General features: G+C 47.6%; 1 protein-coding gene across 4 annotated transcripts in view; it reads right to left on the bottom strand.

The window, feature by feature from the left end:
* GSE1 (Gse1 coiled-coil protein) overlaps positions 1–13,474 on the bottom strand; it is a 319,547-nt gene that overhangs the window by 235,825 nt on the left and 70,248 nt on the right. For all 4 annotated transcript variants that reach the window (XM_070761849.1, XM_070761851.1, XM_070761850.1 and 1 more), the window contains exon 2: positions 10,964–11,126. In XM_070761849.1, the coding sequence (XP_070617950.1) occupies positions 10,964–11,126 (163 nt within the window). The remainder of the gene's footprint in view (positions 1–10,963; positions 11,127–13,474) is intronic.

Below are 13,474 nucleotides of genomic sequence, written 5' to 3'. Positions count from 1 at the left end.
CTTCTGGCCAGCAAAGGTCATGAGAAAACCAGACTCAATTTACAACCCCATGACTAACGTAACAACTGCAGTGATTCACCTTCCAACTTTGGTAGGGCAATGCTGCCTTCACAACTAGCTTACTTAACAACAAGAATTGTGGGACTCCAAATTGTGGTCCTAATTTGGAAACTGCTGCACGGAGATCTTTTATCATGTGCGCGGCTGTGCGGCTGCGCAGCTTAGAGGGAACATAAGATGAAGACCACTTTATCATCTATGTTGCCTACTCCCCACAGATTCTGGGCAGTTTTCAAATGCAAAAGCAGCTCAAAAACCTGGAGGAGCGTTTCTGGGTGGTTCTGGATTCTCCTGACCGCTGAGCTGGTTCCAGAAGATGTCCACAGCCAGCCTATTCCCGAGTCCATCAAATCCGCCCTCCTCCCAGCAGGGTGTGGACTGAGACACAATGCCAGATCCTCACCTACCCAGCACCAGCCCCACCCAGTCAAGGAGGTGTCCGGTCAACAGGCAGCAAGGCAAGACAGGCTCCTATAACTGGGCCAAACTGCTTCCCAGGCAAAAGCCTCTACTTGGCTCGGGAGGAGTACTGGGTTCCTATCTGGATGGGGGAGGGGCAGCGTTCCAGGAGAGAAAATGGAGCAGCATGCGAAGTTCTGGGTAACTGGCGGACGGGCGCATGTGCCAGAACAAGATTTGACTTTTGTGCATGCACAGGAAGTAAAATCTTGCAAGTAAAGGCACGGACACGTGAGATTTTGGTGATTTGGGGGCAATTTTTTTGGTTAAAAAAAATCACCAAAATCTTGTGCGTCCACGAATCTTGTCGCAAGATTTGCTTCCCGCGCATCCACAGAAGCCAAATTTCACTCTGATGCGTGTGCACCAGTCATCCTTCTATGACTGGTGCACAGACTTCTATGTTTCTATGTTTCTATGTTTCTATCCAGAGTTGCGCACACATCAGCACTGGTAACGGGTGTAAGTTGCAATACTTGCCTGATCAGTTGAGCTGAAAGCAGTCAGGTTTGGGATCTTCAGACCAGAGGTTGTCCTCCACCTACGACCACAATTTAGCCCAGCACTGATGTGAGAAATTTGTCGAGTGAGTTCAACCCTATTTTACAACTTTCCTTGCCAATGTTAGCAACAGCGTTTAGACGCTGTTTCCACGTGTTGTGAGCCGCCCCGAGTCTTCGGAGAGGGGCGGCATACAAATCTAAGTGATAAATAAATGAATGAATGAATGAATGAATGAATAAATAAATAAATAAATAGACTTATGTGCCACTTCACAGTGCTGTTCCAGCCCCCTCTAAGTGGTTTACAGAGTCAGCCTCTTGCCCCCAACAATCTGGGTCCTCATTTGACCCACCTTGGAAGGATGGAAGGCTGAGTCAACCTTGAGCTGGTCAGGATCAAACTTCCTGGCTGTGGGCAGAGTCAGCCTGCAATATTGCATTTGAACCACTGTAACAACCTGGGAGGGAGGGAGAGAGGGGGGGAAGGAAGAAGGAAGGAAGGAAGGAAGGAAGGAAGAAGGAAAAAGAAAGAAAGACAGGAAGGAAGGAAGGAAGGAAGGAAGGAAGGAAATAGCAGACATATGTATACCGCTTCACAGTGCTTTTATAGCCCTTTCTAAGCAGTTTACAGAATCAGCCTCTTGCCCCCAACAATCTGGGTCCTCATTTGACCCACCTTGGAAGGATGGAAGGCTGAGTCAACCTTGAGAATCGAACTCCTGGCAGCTGGCAGAGTTAGCCTGCAGTACTGCATTCTAACCACTGCACAACCAAGGTTCATTTTTTAAGTGAATCACCGCAGTTGCTAAAAGAGTAGCACTGTTGTTAAGCAAATCAGTTGCCTAGCATCTGAATGTAAACTTCAGGGATGCTTCGATGGTCATTCAGTAGGAAAAATGGCCGGAAGTCACTGACTGCAGTGACGTAACTTCGAGCCGTCACTAAACAAATCATCTGTATTGCAAAGGGAAGCCAGGGAAAACCCAGACAGGCTGCCCTGAAAAGCCAGAGGAGACCCACATGTTTCAAAGAAGGAGCATGGAAAACGTTAGCTTCGACTCGGCCTCCGAACCTCAACTTGAAAACCGCCCGAGCGTTGGCGAATTCAATTCCACCCAAAGCCTCAAAGCCTGCCAACGGTGCTCTGGAGATGGAGATTTATTTCTATATTTCGATCATTTAGGGAACCACCCAATCTCCCGTGCCCACACATCCTGGCAGCAGAAGGCCAGGGAGCTTGGCTGGGTGCACACGTCGCATTAAACCATAAATCAGGGTTTGCCAACCACAGCCACAATGTCCAAATACCACACGCCGCTGTAATCCAAGAAACAGGGTGGGGAGCTAACCACGTTTACTCCCCTAATTCAAGGACAGCAGAGAGGCAGCCCTCACGGTGAAGGCCACCGGGACGCCATGCATTAAAATGGTTAGAGAAAAAAGTCGGCAGTCTTCATTTTTAACCATGGTTTATGGAGGAAGCCATAACCAAGCTGCGTCTTAAAATTCACCCGATCTCAGAGATGGTTTCTAATTTTCCTCGGCTTCCGTTCGCTTCCTCCTGTGCCGCCAGGGTGGGAGCGCGCACATGTGCCCAGTGCCGAAACCCAAACATCTGGACATGCGCAGATAGCACCGCCCTTAGAGACAGTTCGGGGGCGTGGCCAACCGGCAATCATTCCCAGTTCGGAGAGAGTGGGAAAAATTCCCACTATTGGTTCTATAGGTCCAAAGTGGGAGCAACCCACCTCTGCCCAATCAGGATGATTAACCAGTTCTGATACCCAAGCCCATCTGATCAGGACTTAACTGTCGCTTTGAGAAAGGAAGGACGGAAAAGGAAGGAAGGAAGGAAGGAAAGAAGGAAGGAGAGAGAGAGAAAGAAAGGGAGGGAGGAAGGGAGAAAGGAAGGAAGAAGGAAAGGAGAAAGAAAGGAAGGAAGGAAGAAAGAAAGAAGGAAGGAAGAAGGAAGGAAGGAAAGATGGAAGGAAGAAAAGAAGGAGAGAGAAAGAAAGAAGGAAGGAAAGAAAGAAGGAAGAAAGATGGAGGAAGGAAGGAAGGAGAGAGAATGAAAGAAAGAAAAAAGGAAGAAAGGAAGGAAGGAAGGAAAGTTATTTGTTTATTTATTTATTTATTTGGATTTATATGCCGCCGCCGCCCCTCTCTGAAGACTCAAAGAGAATTCCATCATCTTTGAAAGCGATCCTTTAGGCCAAGGGTCTTCAACATATATCCATCCTAAGATAAAATACAGAAAATAGTATAAGGGCAGACTAGATGGACCAGGAGGTCTTTTTCTGCCGTCAGACTTCTATGTTTCTATGTTTTGGACCTCGGGGACCACTAAATTCATAATTTTAAATCCCACAGACCACTAACAGGATCTGCCTAATGCCTGGCTGGGGTGGGTGTGGCTGTGTGGTCATGTGACTGGGTGGGCGTGGCCAACTCGATGTCACTCACATCAAGGGGGGCCTCCCCAAAATAAAAAGCAGTTCTCGGAGCTAAGCAGCCCCCACGAGAAAGATTTGGCAAAACAGCTCAGTTCAAAACGGGATGTGATCGAGAAGGAGGCTCAGCAGAAGCACCTCACTGAGGACTAGCAGCATAGGTTTTCCATGCACAGGGAAGACCAGTCTGAGTGCAAGGTCAGGTACTGGCCCCTGGAGGCTCAGCAGACTGAGATGGTCAGCCAGTTCCAAGGCACGATGCAGTCCCACTGGAACCAGGCCCTCCAACTCTTTGCCACCAGTGAAAGCAGAACAAGAAGTGATGGATGGAAACTAACCAAGGGGAGAAGCAACATAAAACCATAATGAGAAATCTCCTAACAGTGAGAACAATTTAACCAGTAGAATGGTTCTCTTTCATGAGTTGTGGCCGCTCTTATCACTGGAGGCTTTTAAGAAGAGATTGGACGATGATTGGTCTGGAATGGTATAGAATTTCCTGTTTAAACAGGCGGGTTGGACTAGAAGACCTCCAAGGTCCCTTTTCCAATCCTGTCCTTCTGTTACCGTCGCCATACAGTTAGCCTTACCAATCCCCCACTCTGATCATCACACAACATAACAGACCATACATAAAACCATAGTAGCCAGGGGTATATTAATTTCCCCATGCCTGGTGACATAGGTGGGTCTTCAGGAGCTTTCGAAAGGCAAGGAGGGTGGGGGCAGTTGATTCCAGAGGGCCGGGGCCACCACAGAGAAGGCTCTGTGCTTCTTGCAGCCGCTGTTGTGAAAGGGCTGGGAAGCCTTCTGCAAAAAGATCAGCTCTGCAGTTTTTCCTCTCTCTCTCGTTTTTTTCCCTGTTGGCATTTTAAGTTCTATTTATTTCCTTTTTGATGCAGATGCGAGGGAGGGGGGAGCCTTTAAACTGCGGGTTGTTCTTGAACCAGCTTGGACACGCTTTGGAAGGCAAGAGACAAACGAACTTTGAATTCTCTAACAGTAATTCCCCCACGCACAAACACACAGACACACTCCCAGCCATCTGGCTATTAAGCTCCCCAACCTAAAGCCACTTTAAACCGGTCGCCAGAATCCGCTGCTCGCTACACGTGTTTAAAAGTAAGACCGACCGACTTGTCCAAATCCTGCATGTTTAACGCAGGAAAACGGCCGTTCCCTTATTCTAGGATTCTTTCTCGGGGTTGACCAAGAGGCTTTTTCAATGGGACCCTGAAAACACGCGTGGGGGGGGGGAGAGGCTGCGCCAGGAGGACGCATTCAAGCCGGGGAGGGGAGGCTCCATCTGCCCCCACTCGCCCCCGGGTCGCAGACGTCAACAACTGGAAACGGCGCAAAGCCAAACGGGACGCCCGAGGATCGCTCGCCCTTTGCGAGGCCCCGCTGCTCATTCATCGCCAGCCTGGCGGGGGGGGGGGGGAATTCCCCGGGCCATCAGACGCGCGTGGAGGTTTCCAGGAGGGAGGGCGGATTTATTGGGATGGGGAGGGGGCGGCATGAGAACCAGCAAAGCGCTCCGGAAGGACAGAAGCGCGTCGGAGCAGGAGCGTGCGATGTTTCTCCCGGCGCCCCCTCCTCCTCCTCTTCCTCCCCCGCTCCGTTCAGCGGCTCTCGGGCTGGGGCTTTTTGGCAAGCGGCCGGACTCCCCCACCCCCTCGCCGACCCAGGCTTCGGACCTCCAAGCGGGACGCCCCTTCCCCAAGCCGCGCGCGGAGCTCTCCAAAAGCGGCCGCTGCGCGCGCCTTCTCCTGGGCAGGCGGCCAGCATCTCCGGGCGCTTGCCAAGCCTCCAAGCTGGTGGGGGGGGAGGCAAAGCAGCCTCTGAGCATGCACAGAGAGCCCCCTCCGAGTGATGTCACCCTCCCCTTCCCTCCTCCCCTCCCAGCGTTGGAGAGGTCGGTACCCAGGCCCTCCGGATTTGGAGAGCCCCTGGAACGCCGGCGTCGCAGGTCTGCGGGCATCCCCAGCCACCCGCCGCTTCCACTCACCCAGGCCGGGGTTCCGGGCGGCCCAACGGGGGCTCCTCCGCTCCTCCATGGCCGGCGCAACTTTCCCGGGGGCGCAGCGGCAGGGCGCACGGCAGCCCTTCTCGGCCTCGCTGCTCGCGGCTGGCTGGCTCGCCCGCCCTGCCTGCCCCACTTCCTGCTTCTGGCTCTGCTGCTGCTGCTGTGCTCGCTTCCCCCGCCCGCCCGCCCGCCGTGGGGCCCGGCCCGAGCCAGCCCAGCTGCTCCTGTTCCGCCGCCGCCACCGGGTGACTCACCGGCTCCAAGCGGGCCGCGGGGGCTTGGCCGCCTCCCGCCCCGGGGAAGAACCCGGGGTGGGCAGGCAGGGGAAGGGGAGTCCCCAAGCGAAAGAGCGCGTCCTGGGAAGGCAGCCCCCCCCCCCCCACGAACCCGCCCCGCCGCGGAGGCCAAGCGGAAGGGAGCGGGTGGCCAAGGCAGACGGGCAGACGCCGGCCAGGCGTTTATTTTTTGGGGAGGGTCGAAGCGGCACTCTGCACCCGCTCAGGAAAGCGCAGCGCATCCCCCCACGCGCCCAGCCTCCAAAGTCCAGCCCAAGTCAGTTGCGCCCACCGACTGGTACATGTATTTAGTTTGGCGGGAGGATGGCGCGCGCCTAAAGGGGGCTCTCCTACTTGATGCCAGTCCTCTAAAGCAGCGTTTCCCAACCTTGGCAACTTGGGAGATATTTGGACTTCAATTCCCAGAATCCCCCAACCAGCGAATTATTATTATTATTATTATTATTATTATTATTATTATTATTATTATTATTATTATTATTATTATTATTAATTGGATTTGTATGCTGCCCCTCTCCGAATGCTGGCTGGGGAATTCTGGGGGTTGAAGTCCAGATACCTTCAAGTTGCCAAGGTTGGGAAACACTGCTCTAAAGCATTGTGGCCACAGACCAGGATCTGCTGAATTAAGCCATCCTTGCTAAACCCGGGTTTGTGATCTGCAGGACAATGAAGTGGGAAGGCAAAAGCCCAAAAGGAGCCCAGAGGAGGGCGGTGAGTGAAACCAGCCAGCCAATTAACAGCTGGAGGGGTGGTGGGAGGCATTTCCTTAACAGCCCCCCACTCCAAAAATAATCTGAGCTTGTAAATTCCCCCCAAAGTTTAAATCCAAGAAGAATAAGGAGAGAGAGAAAAGGAGCTGGGCCTCTCTAAATTTGGATATACAGTATTTTTTTTAAATAGGCTCTTAGGAAAGCCTTATTTATTTACTTACTACTTACTTACTTACTTATTTACATTTATATGCCTCCCATCCCCTCGCAGACTCAGGGCCGCAAACAACAAAAGGAAATACAATATGATAAAAAAGATACAAAAGTTTAAAAACTCATAATAAAAAAGCAATTATTTTTTTTGGCCATTTTGCTAAAAGCCCCCCCCCCCCCCTCCAAGTAGCTGGAGGACATTGCAACAAAGAGGGACTTTAGTCAGATCAGCTGAGGAGCAGGGAGTCCACACAGATAAGCAGAGGTGGAGGGGGGAGGAAGAGGGAGGGGGGTGTCCCCAGTTTTGCATTTTGGCAAATTTTGCTGGATTATCTGCTCAGGGCGCGAGGGCGCCATCTGCTGGCGATGCTGAAAAGCACAATTGTAAAGATGCCTCTTCAGGCCACTCACCCCAAAAAAGAGCATTTTCCCAGCTGTTGTGCGGAAACCCGATTGGGGGGAGGTGGAAAATGGGTTTGAGATAGTACTAATTAATTAATACTATCTCAAACCTATCTCATGTGTTGATGGGTATGCATGTTGTTTTGATTGGTCTGTATTGTGGGTTTTATTTCATTGTTGGTGTTCATATTTGACTTCTTTTATTATTGTATTGCGTTTTTATATTGTTGTAAACTGCCCTGAGTCCCAATGGGATTGGGGAGCATAGAAGTTGAAATAATAAGTAAGTAGATAGATGCCCTGTTTCCCCGAAAGAAAGACCTAGGAGAGGTTTTGTAGAATTGCCTAATAAAGGCATCCCCCGAAAGGAAGACATAGGAGACGTTTCATTTCGCAGCATTCCCGAACAGAACATATATAACACTGCTGTCCATAAATTGCATCCCAAAACGCTGCATCAATCAGATTTAAAGCACATCCAACACGTATCCAACATGCGGTTGTGTGTTTTGCTGCAATTTTGCTGCAGCAGGATACAAGATACAATTCATTGGGAAAAAAATAAGACACCCCCTGAAAATAAGATGCAACACATCTTTGGGAGAAAAAAATTAATATAAGACACTGTCTTATTTTCGAGGAAACAGTGGTGGGTAGATGGATGGATGGATGGATGGATGATAGATAGATAGACAGACAGATGATAGATAGATAGATAGATAGATAGATAGATAGATAGATAGATAGATAGATAGATAGATAGATAGATAGATAATTGAATTGGCAGTTCTGAGTTAGCAAAAACTTCAGAAGAGCAGGATTTAGGATTAGCGATTTCTGACAGTCTCAAAATGGGTGAACCGGGCAGTCAGGAGGTAGTGAAAACGAGTAGAATGCTTGGCTGCATAGCTAGAGGTATCACAAGCAGCAAGAGGGGGATTGTGATCCACCTGTATAGAGCGCTGGTGATACCTCATTGGGAATAATACTGTGCTCAGTTCTGGAGACCTCACCTACAAAAAGAGATGGATCAAATTGAATGGGTCCATAGACAGGTATGTGGCAAGAGACGGTCCCATAAATTGTCTGGCCCTGAACCATGTAGAGCTTTATAGGTAATAACCAACACCTTGAATTGTGCCCGGAGACTAATAGGAAGCCAGTGCAGCTCGTGGAATATAGGTGTTATATTGGTATATACTATTCTACCTCTGCCAATGGGGAGGTCGCCCTAATATACTCTACAGAGGTTAATTTAAAATAGAAGGATGCCTTTCATTTTTGCTCCTAAACACTCATGAAATCACTACCTTGTTTGAAGCACAGTATTTATAGATAGAAAATTTCTTTTTTTTTCCTTTTCCTTTCTTTTTTTTTTTTCTCTCTCCTTTCTCTTCTTTCATTTTCTTAAATTCCCTTTTGTATTTCTAACATGGTGAGTTAATATCATATATCCAAAGTTCCTATATTGTACATTTGTATTTCCACTTTCGTGTATTTTATGTACCCCTTCCCTATTTATTGTTAGTAAAGATTATGTTTTCATTTTAAAAAATTTAAATTTCATTTTTAAAAATTCACCAACTTGTTCGTTTGTGCCAGGAGATAAATAGGCGAAAGAAGGGAAGGGGGGGGATCGAACATGGTGCGTTGCTTTTTTTTTCCTTTAGGAATCCCTGCCCTGCAAATTTGGTAGCTGATTTGCCTCTGCAGCAAAATTACCGAGCAGAGAGAAGGGGGTGGGGGAGGAGACACCTTAAAGTAGACATTTTCCCATGGTGACTGCTCCAGATTCCCAGAGGAGCATCTCAAATCCGTTGCAGAAGTCAGCAGTTTTGTTTCTTAAGCCGGGACAGAGCCAATAATTGGGGGGGGGGAGTGGAAGGGAGGGGAAAAGAAGGGGTGCAAAGCTCACCCCACATTGACAAGCTGCTGCGCCTTGCTAGTTGCATTGCAGGGCAAAGAGTGCCAGGCAAAATCAGGTGCCCCCCTTGGAGAGTCCAAGAGTGGCACAAACTCGGCATCAATGAGGCTGGCTCAGGAAAAAATGGAGTGAAGGTCACTGTGGGAAAGCCAGCGATGAGAAGGCAGCAGTAGAATTCTTGCTCCCGAAGGGAGGCCGAAGGGGGAGGGAAAAAAAGAAAATATTTCCTGGAGAAGCGCCTGCTGGAATGTGTTTGTCGGTCTTGAACTTCCTGCAGAAGTCCATCCTTTCTGCTGCGAGAGGCTAGCGGAGAGATTCCCCCAGGGACTCCATTACCCATCTGGGCTCTCCCTCCGAGGATTACGGAGGCTTCCAGACAAGTATTTGATTGTGCAACGGAAGAGGGCTTCATTCACAAAACTTTAAAGGAAGAGATCCAGAAGAAATTTTTCCCTCTGCAGATTTTCTGTGCCCTCCTGGCTTCTCTTGCAACGTTTTCCCACAAAGGGAAGGAGAGTTGGAGATAGAGAGGAAGAGGGAATGGCTAACCACTGTGCGTATATACACACACACGTGGTCCTTGATTTACAACAGTTGAGCCCAAATACTGTGTATCCCAAAGGCCCTCGGGAAGGTTGCCAATGGAGATCATGTGACCCTGTCACATGATCAACCGTGTCATAAACCGCCCAAATTCTTGCCATGTGACCTTGGGAATGTGGTAAGTGTGAGGACTGGTGGTCTCTTTCTAAGTGCCAACTTTGAACAGTCATTAGTTCCAAGTCAAGGACCTTCCTGTCTGTAGTGAAATTATGAATTGTCTTGAGTTGCAGAGATTTGGATTTGAGCCGGAAAAAGCCGAGCGGCTACAGGAAGAAAGTTTTCCAAAGCAAAACACATTCCCACCTCCAGGGTACTGATCTGTCCGCACCAATATCCCGACTCCTTTTCGCCGTCTCTTCCCATCGGACTGCTTCCCCACTCGCTTGGCCCGGACCAAAGGTCCCATCCTCCCCAAGGCATCTCATTTTGCATGGGAGCATGCAAATTTTTTCATTTTCCATGGGAGCATGCAAAATGAACAATTGGGCTTTAATGCCCTTGGTGGGCATCCCATTGAAGGAGGGTTTTTAAAAAAATATGGGACATTTCCTTTGGGTGGGGAGGACACTGGAATTATGCCTCTCCCCTTTACAACAGTAGAAAGTTATTACCCATCCCTCTCCTGGAAGACTGAAATATTTTGAGAAATATTAAGAAGGCAGAATAGGAACATAGAAGAAAGACCTCCTGGTCCATCTAGTCTGCCCTTTTACTATTTCCTGTATTTTATATTAGGATGGATTTATGTTTATCCCAGGCATGTTTCAATTCAGTTCCTGTGGATTTACCAACCACGTCTGCTTGAAGTTTGTTCCAGGCATCTACTACTCTTTCAGTCAAATAATATTTTCTCACGTTGCTTCTGATCTTTCCCCCAACTAACCTCAGATTGTGCCCCCTTGTTCTTGGGTTCACTTTCCTATTAAAAACACTTCCCTCCTGAACCTTGTTTAACCTTTTAAAGTACTTAAATGTTTCGACCGTCCCCCCTTTCCCTCCTGTCCTCGAAGGGACAGGTGGAGTTCATTTATTGGGGTTCATTAAGTTGAGTTCATTAATATTTCTTCCAACACACCTTTACAGAAAGACCAAGCACCATAGGATCTTCAAGCAAGGAACAGCTCCAGATCGAACCCTTCACACACACACACCTACACACCCAGTGAAACGAGCCCTTCGCATCTGCCCTTTCTACATCTCCCCCATCCCTCCAATCCAAAGCACTTTTCCCATCTGGACCTGGACCCATCTCTGCATTATATGCAGTGGGCGAGATCTCTTCTCCCTGGTGTGGCAAACCGACACAGCACTTACTTGTAGTTGGAGGGGCTGCTTCGTCCACATTCAATGTGGCCCTGCAGTCCAGCCTGCCTCCGTTTCCCGCAGCCGTGCCCTCTGAGGTGCCCGGAAGTCGCTGAGCAGTCTCCTCTGCCCCCCCTGGATTTGCAGAAGATGCCTCCGAAGGTGGGAGGGGGCCCTAGATCAAAGGAAGGGAGAGAGAAAGGGGTTAACAGGCACCATCTGGACACTGGAGGGGTCTTTAGCTGACGTAGTTTTTAATTAATTCGATTTGTCTTTGTATTCACTGTTTTATATTGTATGCTGTGAGCCGGTGGGTGGGTGGGTGGGTAGATAGGTAGATATGTAGATAGATAGATAGATAGATAGATAGATAGATAGATAGGTAGGTAGGTAGGTAGGTAGATGAGATAGATAGATAGATAGGTAGGTAGGTAGGTAGGTAGATGAGATAGATGAGATAGGTAGGTAGGTAGGTAGATGAGATAGATAGATAGATAGATAGATAGGTAGGTAGGTAGGTAGGTAGGTAGGTAGATATGTAGATGAGATAGATGAGGTAGGTAGGTAGGTAGGTAGGTAGGTAGGTAGATGAGATAGGTAGATAGATAGATAGATAGATAGATAGATAGATAGATGAGATAGATGAGATAGATGAGATAGGTAGGTAGGTGAGATAGGTAGGTAGATATGTAGGTAGATAGATGAGGTAGGTAGGTAGGTAGGTAGATAGATAGATAGATAGATAGATAGATAGATAGATAGATGGATGGATGGATGGATGGATGGATGGATGGATGGATGGATGGATGGATGGATGAGATAGATAGATAGATAGATAGATGAGATAGATGAGATAGGTAGGTAGGTAAGAGGTAGGTAGGTAGGCAGGTAGGCAGGTAGGTAGATATGAAGATAGATAGATGAGATAGGTAGGTAGGTAGGTAAGATAGGTAGGTAGGTAGGTAGATAGGTAGGTAGGTAGATAGATAGGTAGGTAGATATGTAGATAGATAGATGAGATAGGTAGGTAGGTAAGGTTGGTAGATAGGTAGGCAGGTAGGTAGGTAGATAGGTAGGTAGATATGTAGATAGATAGATGAGATAGATAGGTAGGTAGGTAGATGGGATAGATAGATAGATAGATAGATAGATAGATAGATAGATAGATAGATAGATAGATAGATAGATAGATAGATAGATAGATAGATAGATAGAGTTAGATAGATAGATAGATAGATAGATAGATAGATAGATAGATAGATAGATAGATAGATAGATAGATAGATAGATAGATAGATAGATAGATAGATAGATAATTAGGTAATTAGGTAGGTAGGTAGGTAGATGAGATAGGTAGGTAGGTAGGTAGGTAGATAGACCATGCAACAGGATAAAGATATCATGCGTCCACATGGCTACCTATGTTCCAAATGCCCCAATTCTCCTGGACTTGCCCAGGAATTGCCATTATCTATAAGCAAAATCTTTGTGCTATTTGTGCTTTGTACCTTTCGGAGACACAGGAGATGGTACTGGCACAAAGTCCCCAAATTCCCAAAGGAGATAACTGCGAGGAGTATGAGATTAGCCGGCCCATCTGAAGAAGTGAAAATGGATCTCCAGAGATTTTTGACAAGCACCTTTCTAGGATGAGACCCCCTTGTAATCCTCCCCGAAGACCCCTTGACAAAACCCAAGTGCAACTAGCCCCAAGGAGGTCTTCTTTCCCAACTCTGGATGGAAGATGCTCCACTCCACCCAGCTTAGACCTCTGCAAAGTAGCAACACCTTGAAGCCTCCTCACTGCTTTGGTGAGAACTCCAAGTCCTGACCCACATCACTTTCAGGATCAAAGAGACAAGGTGTTCCAGGCCAGGTGAACACAATAAACAAAGGTGTGGCCTTCCCAGCTAGACCTTGTTTCACCTTTCAAAACCACCTTGAGTTTGACACAGGTGTCCTTTGATTTATTCCCAGCAGGAGCCGGGCTGAGTAGGTGTGCGCGTAATGCCCACACACGTGAAGGGCTGGTCATTTCACACAGGTGTGGGAAACTGAACCTTCTGGCTTTATTAATTGTGTATTAATAAGTGCCAATAAATATTGGAGGAGGTGGCTGCTTTCAATCACCATCTTAATAAAGGAAGACTTCTTCGCCTTTCTTTCATTCTTTGATTCCCGAATGCCATCACTCTGCTCAACAAATGATTCCTTGAACCTGTCAAACTATTCACTAATTACTACGCGTTTTTTCCCATCATTCCTAGCACCCATTTCCTCCCACTTATGGCTGTAACGTCTTGCTTGTATCCTTAAGATTTTTATTAATATTGATTGTTTCTGCATTGCTTATTTGACCTCTATGACAATCATTAAGTATAGTACCACAGGTTTCTTGACAAATCTATATTTTTCTTTTATATACACTGAGAGTAGATGCACCAAAGTATATGCACCTACTCTTCTCTTCTCTACTCTACTCTTTTATTTTTATTTATTTATTTATTTTGTCCAATACACAAT

Source organism: Erythrolamprus reginae, chromosome 9, assembly GCF_031021105.1.
Source record: "Erythrolamprus reginae isolate rEryReg1 chromosome 9, rEryReg1.hap1, whole genome shotgun sequence".
Taxonomy (NCBI): Eukaryota; Metazoa; Chordata; class Lepidosauria; order Squamata; family Dipsadidae; genus Erythrolamprus; species Erythrolamprus reginae.
The sequence above is the reverse complement of the archived record's forward strand: the minus strand, read 5'-3'. Positions and strand labels throughout refer to the sequence as shown.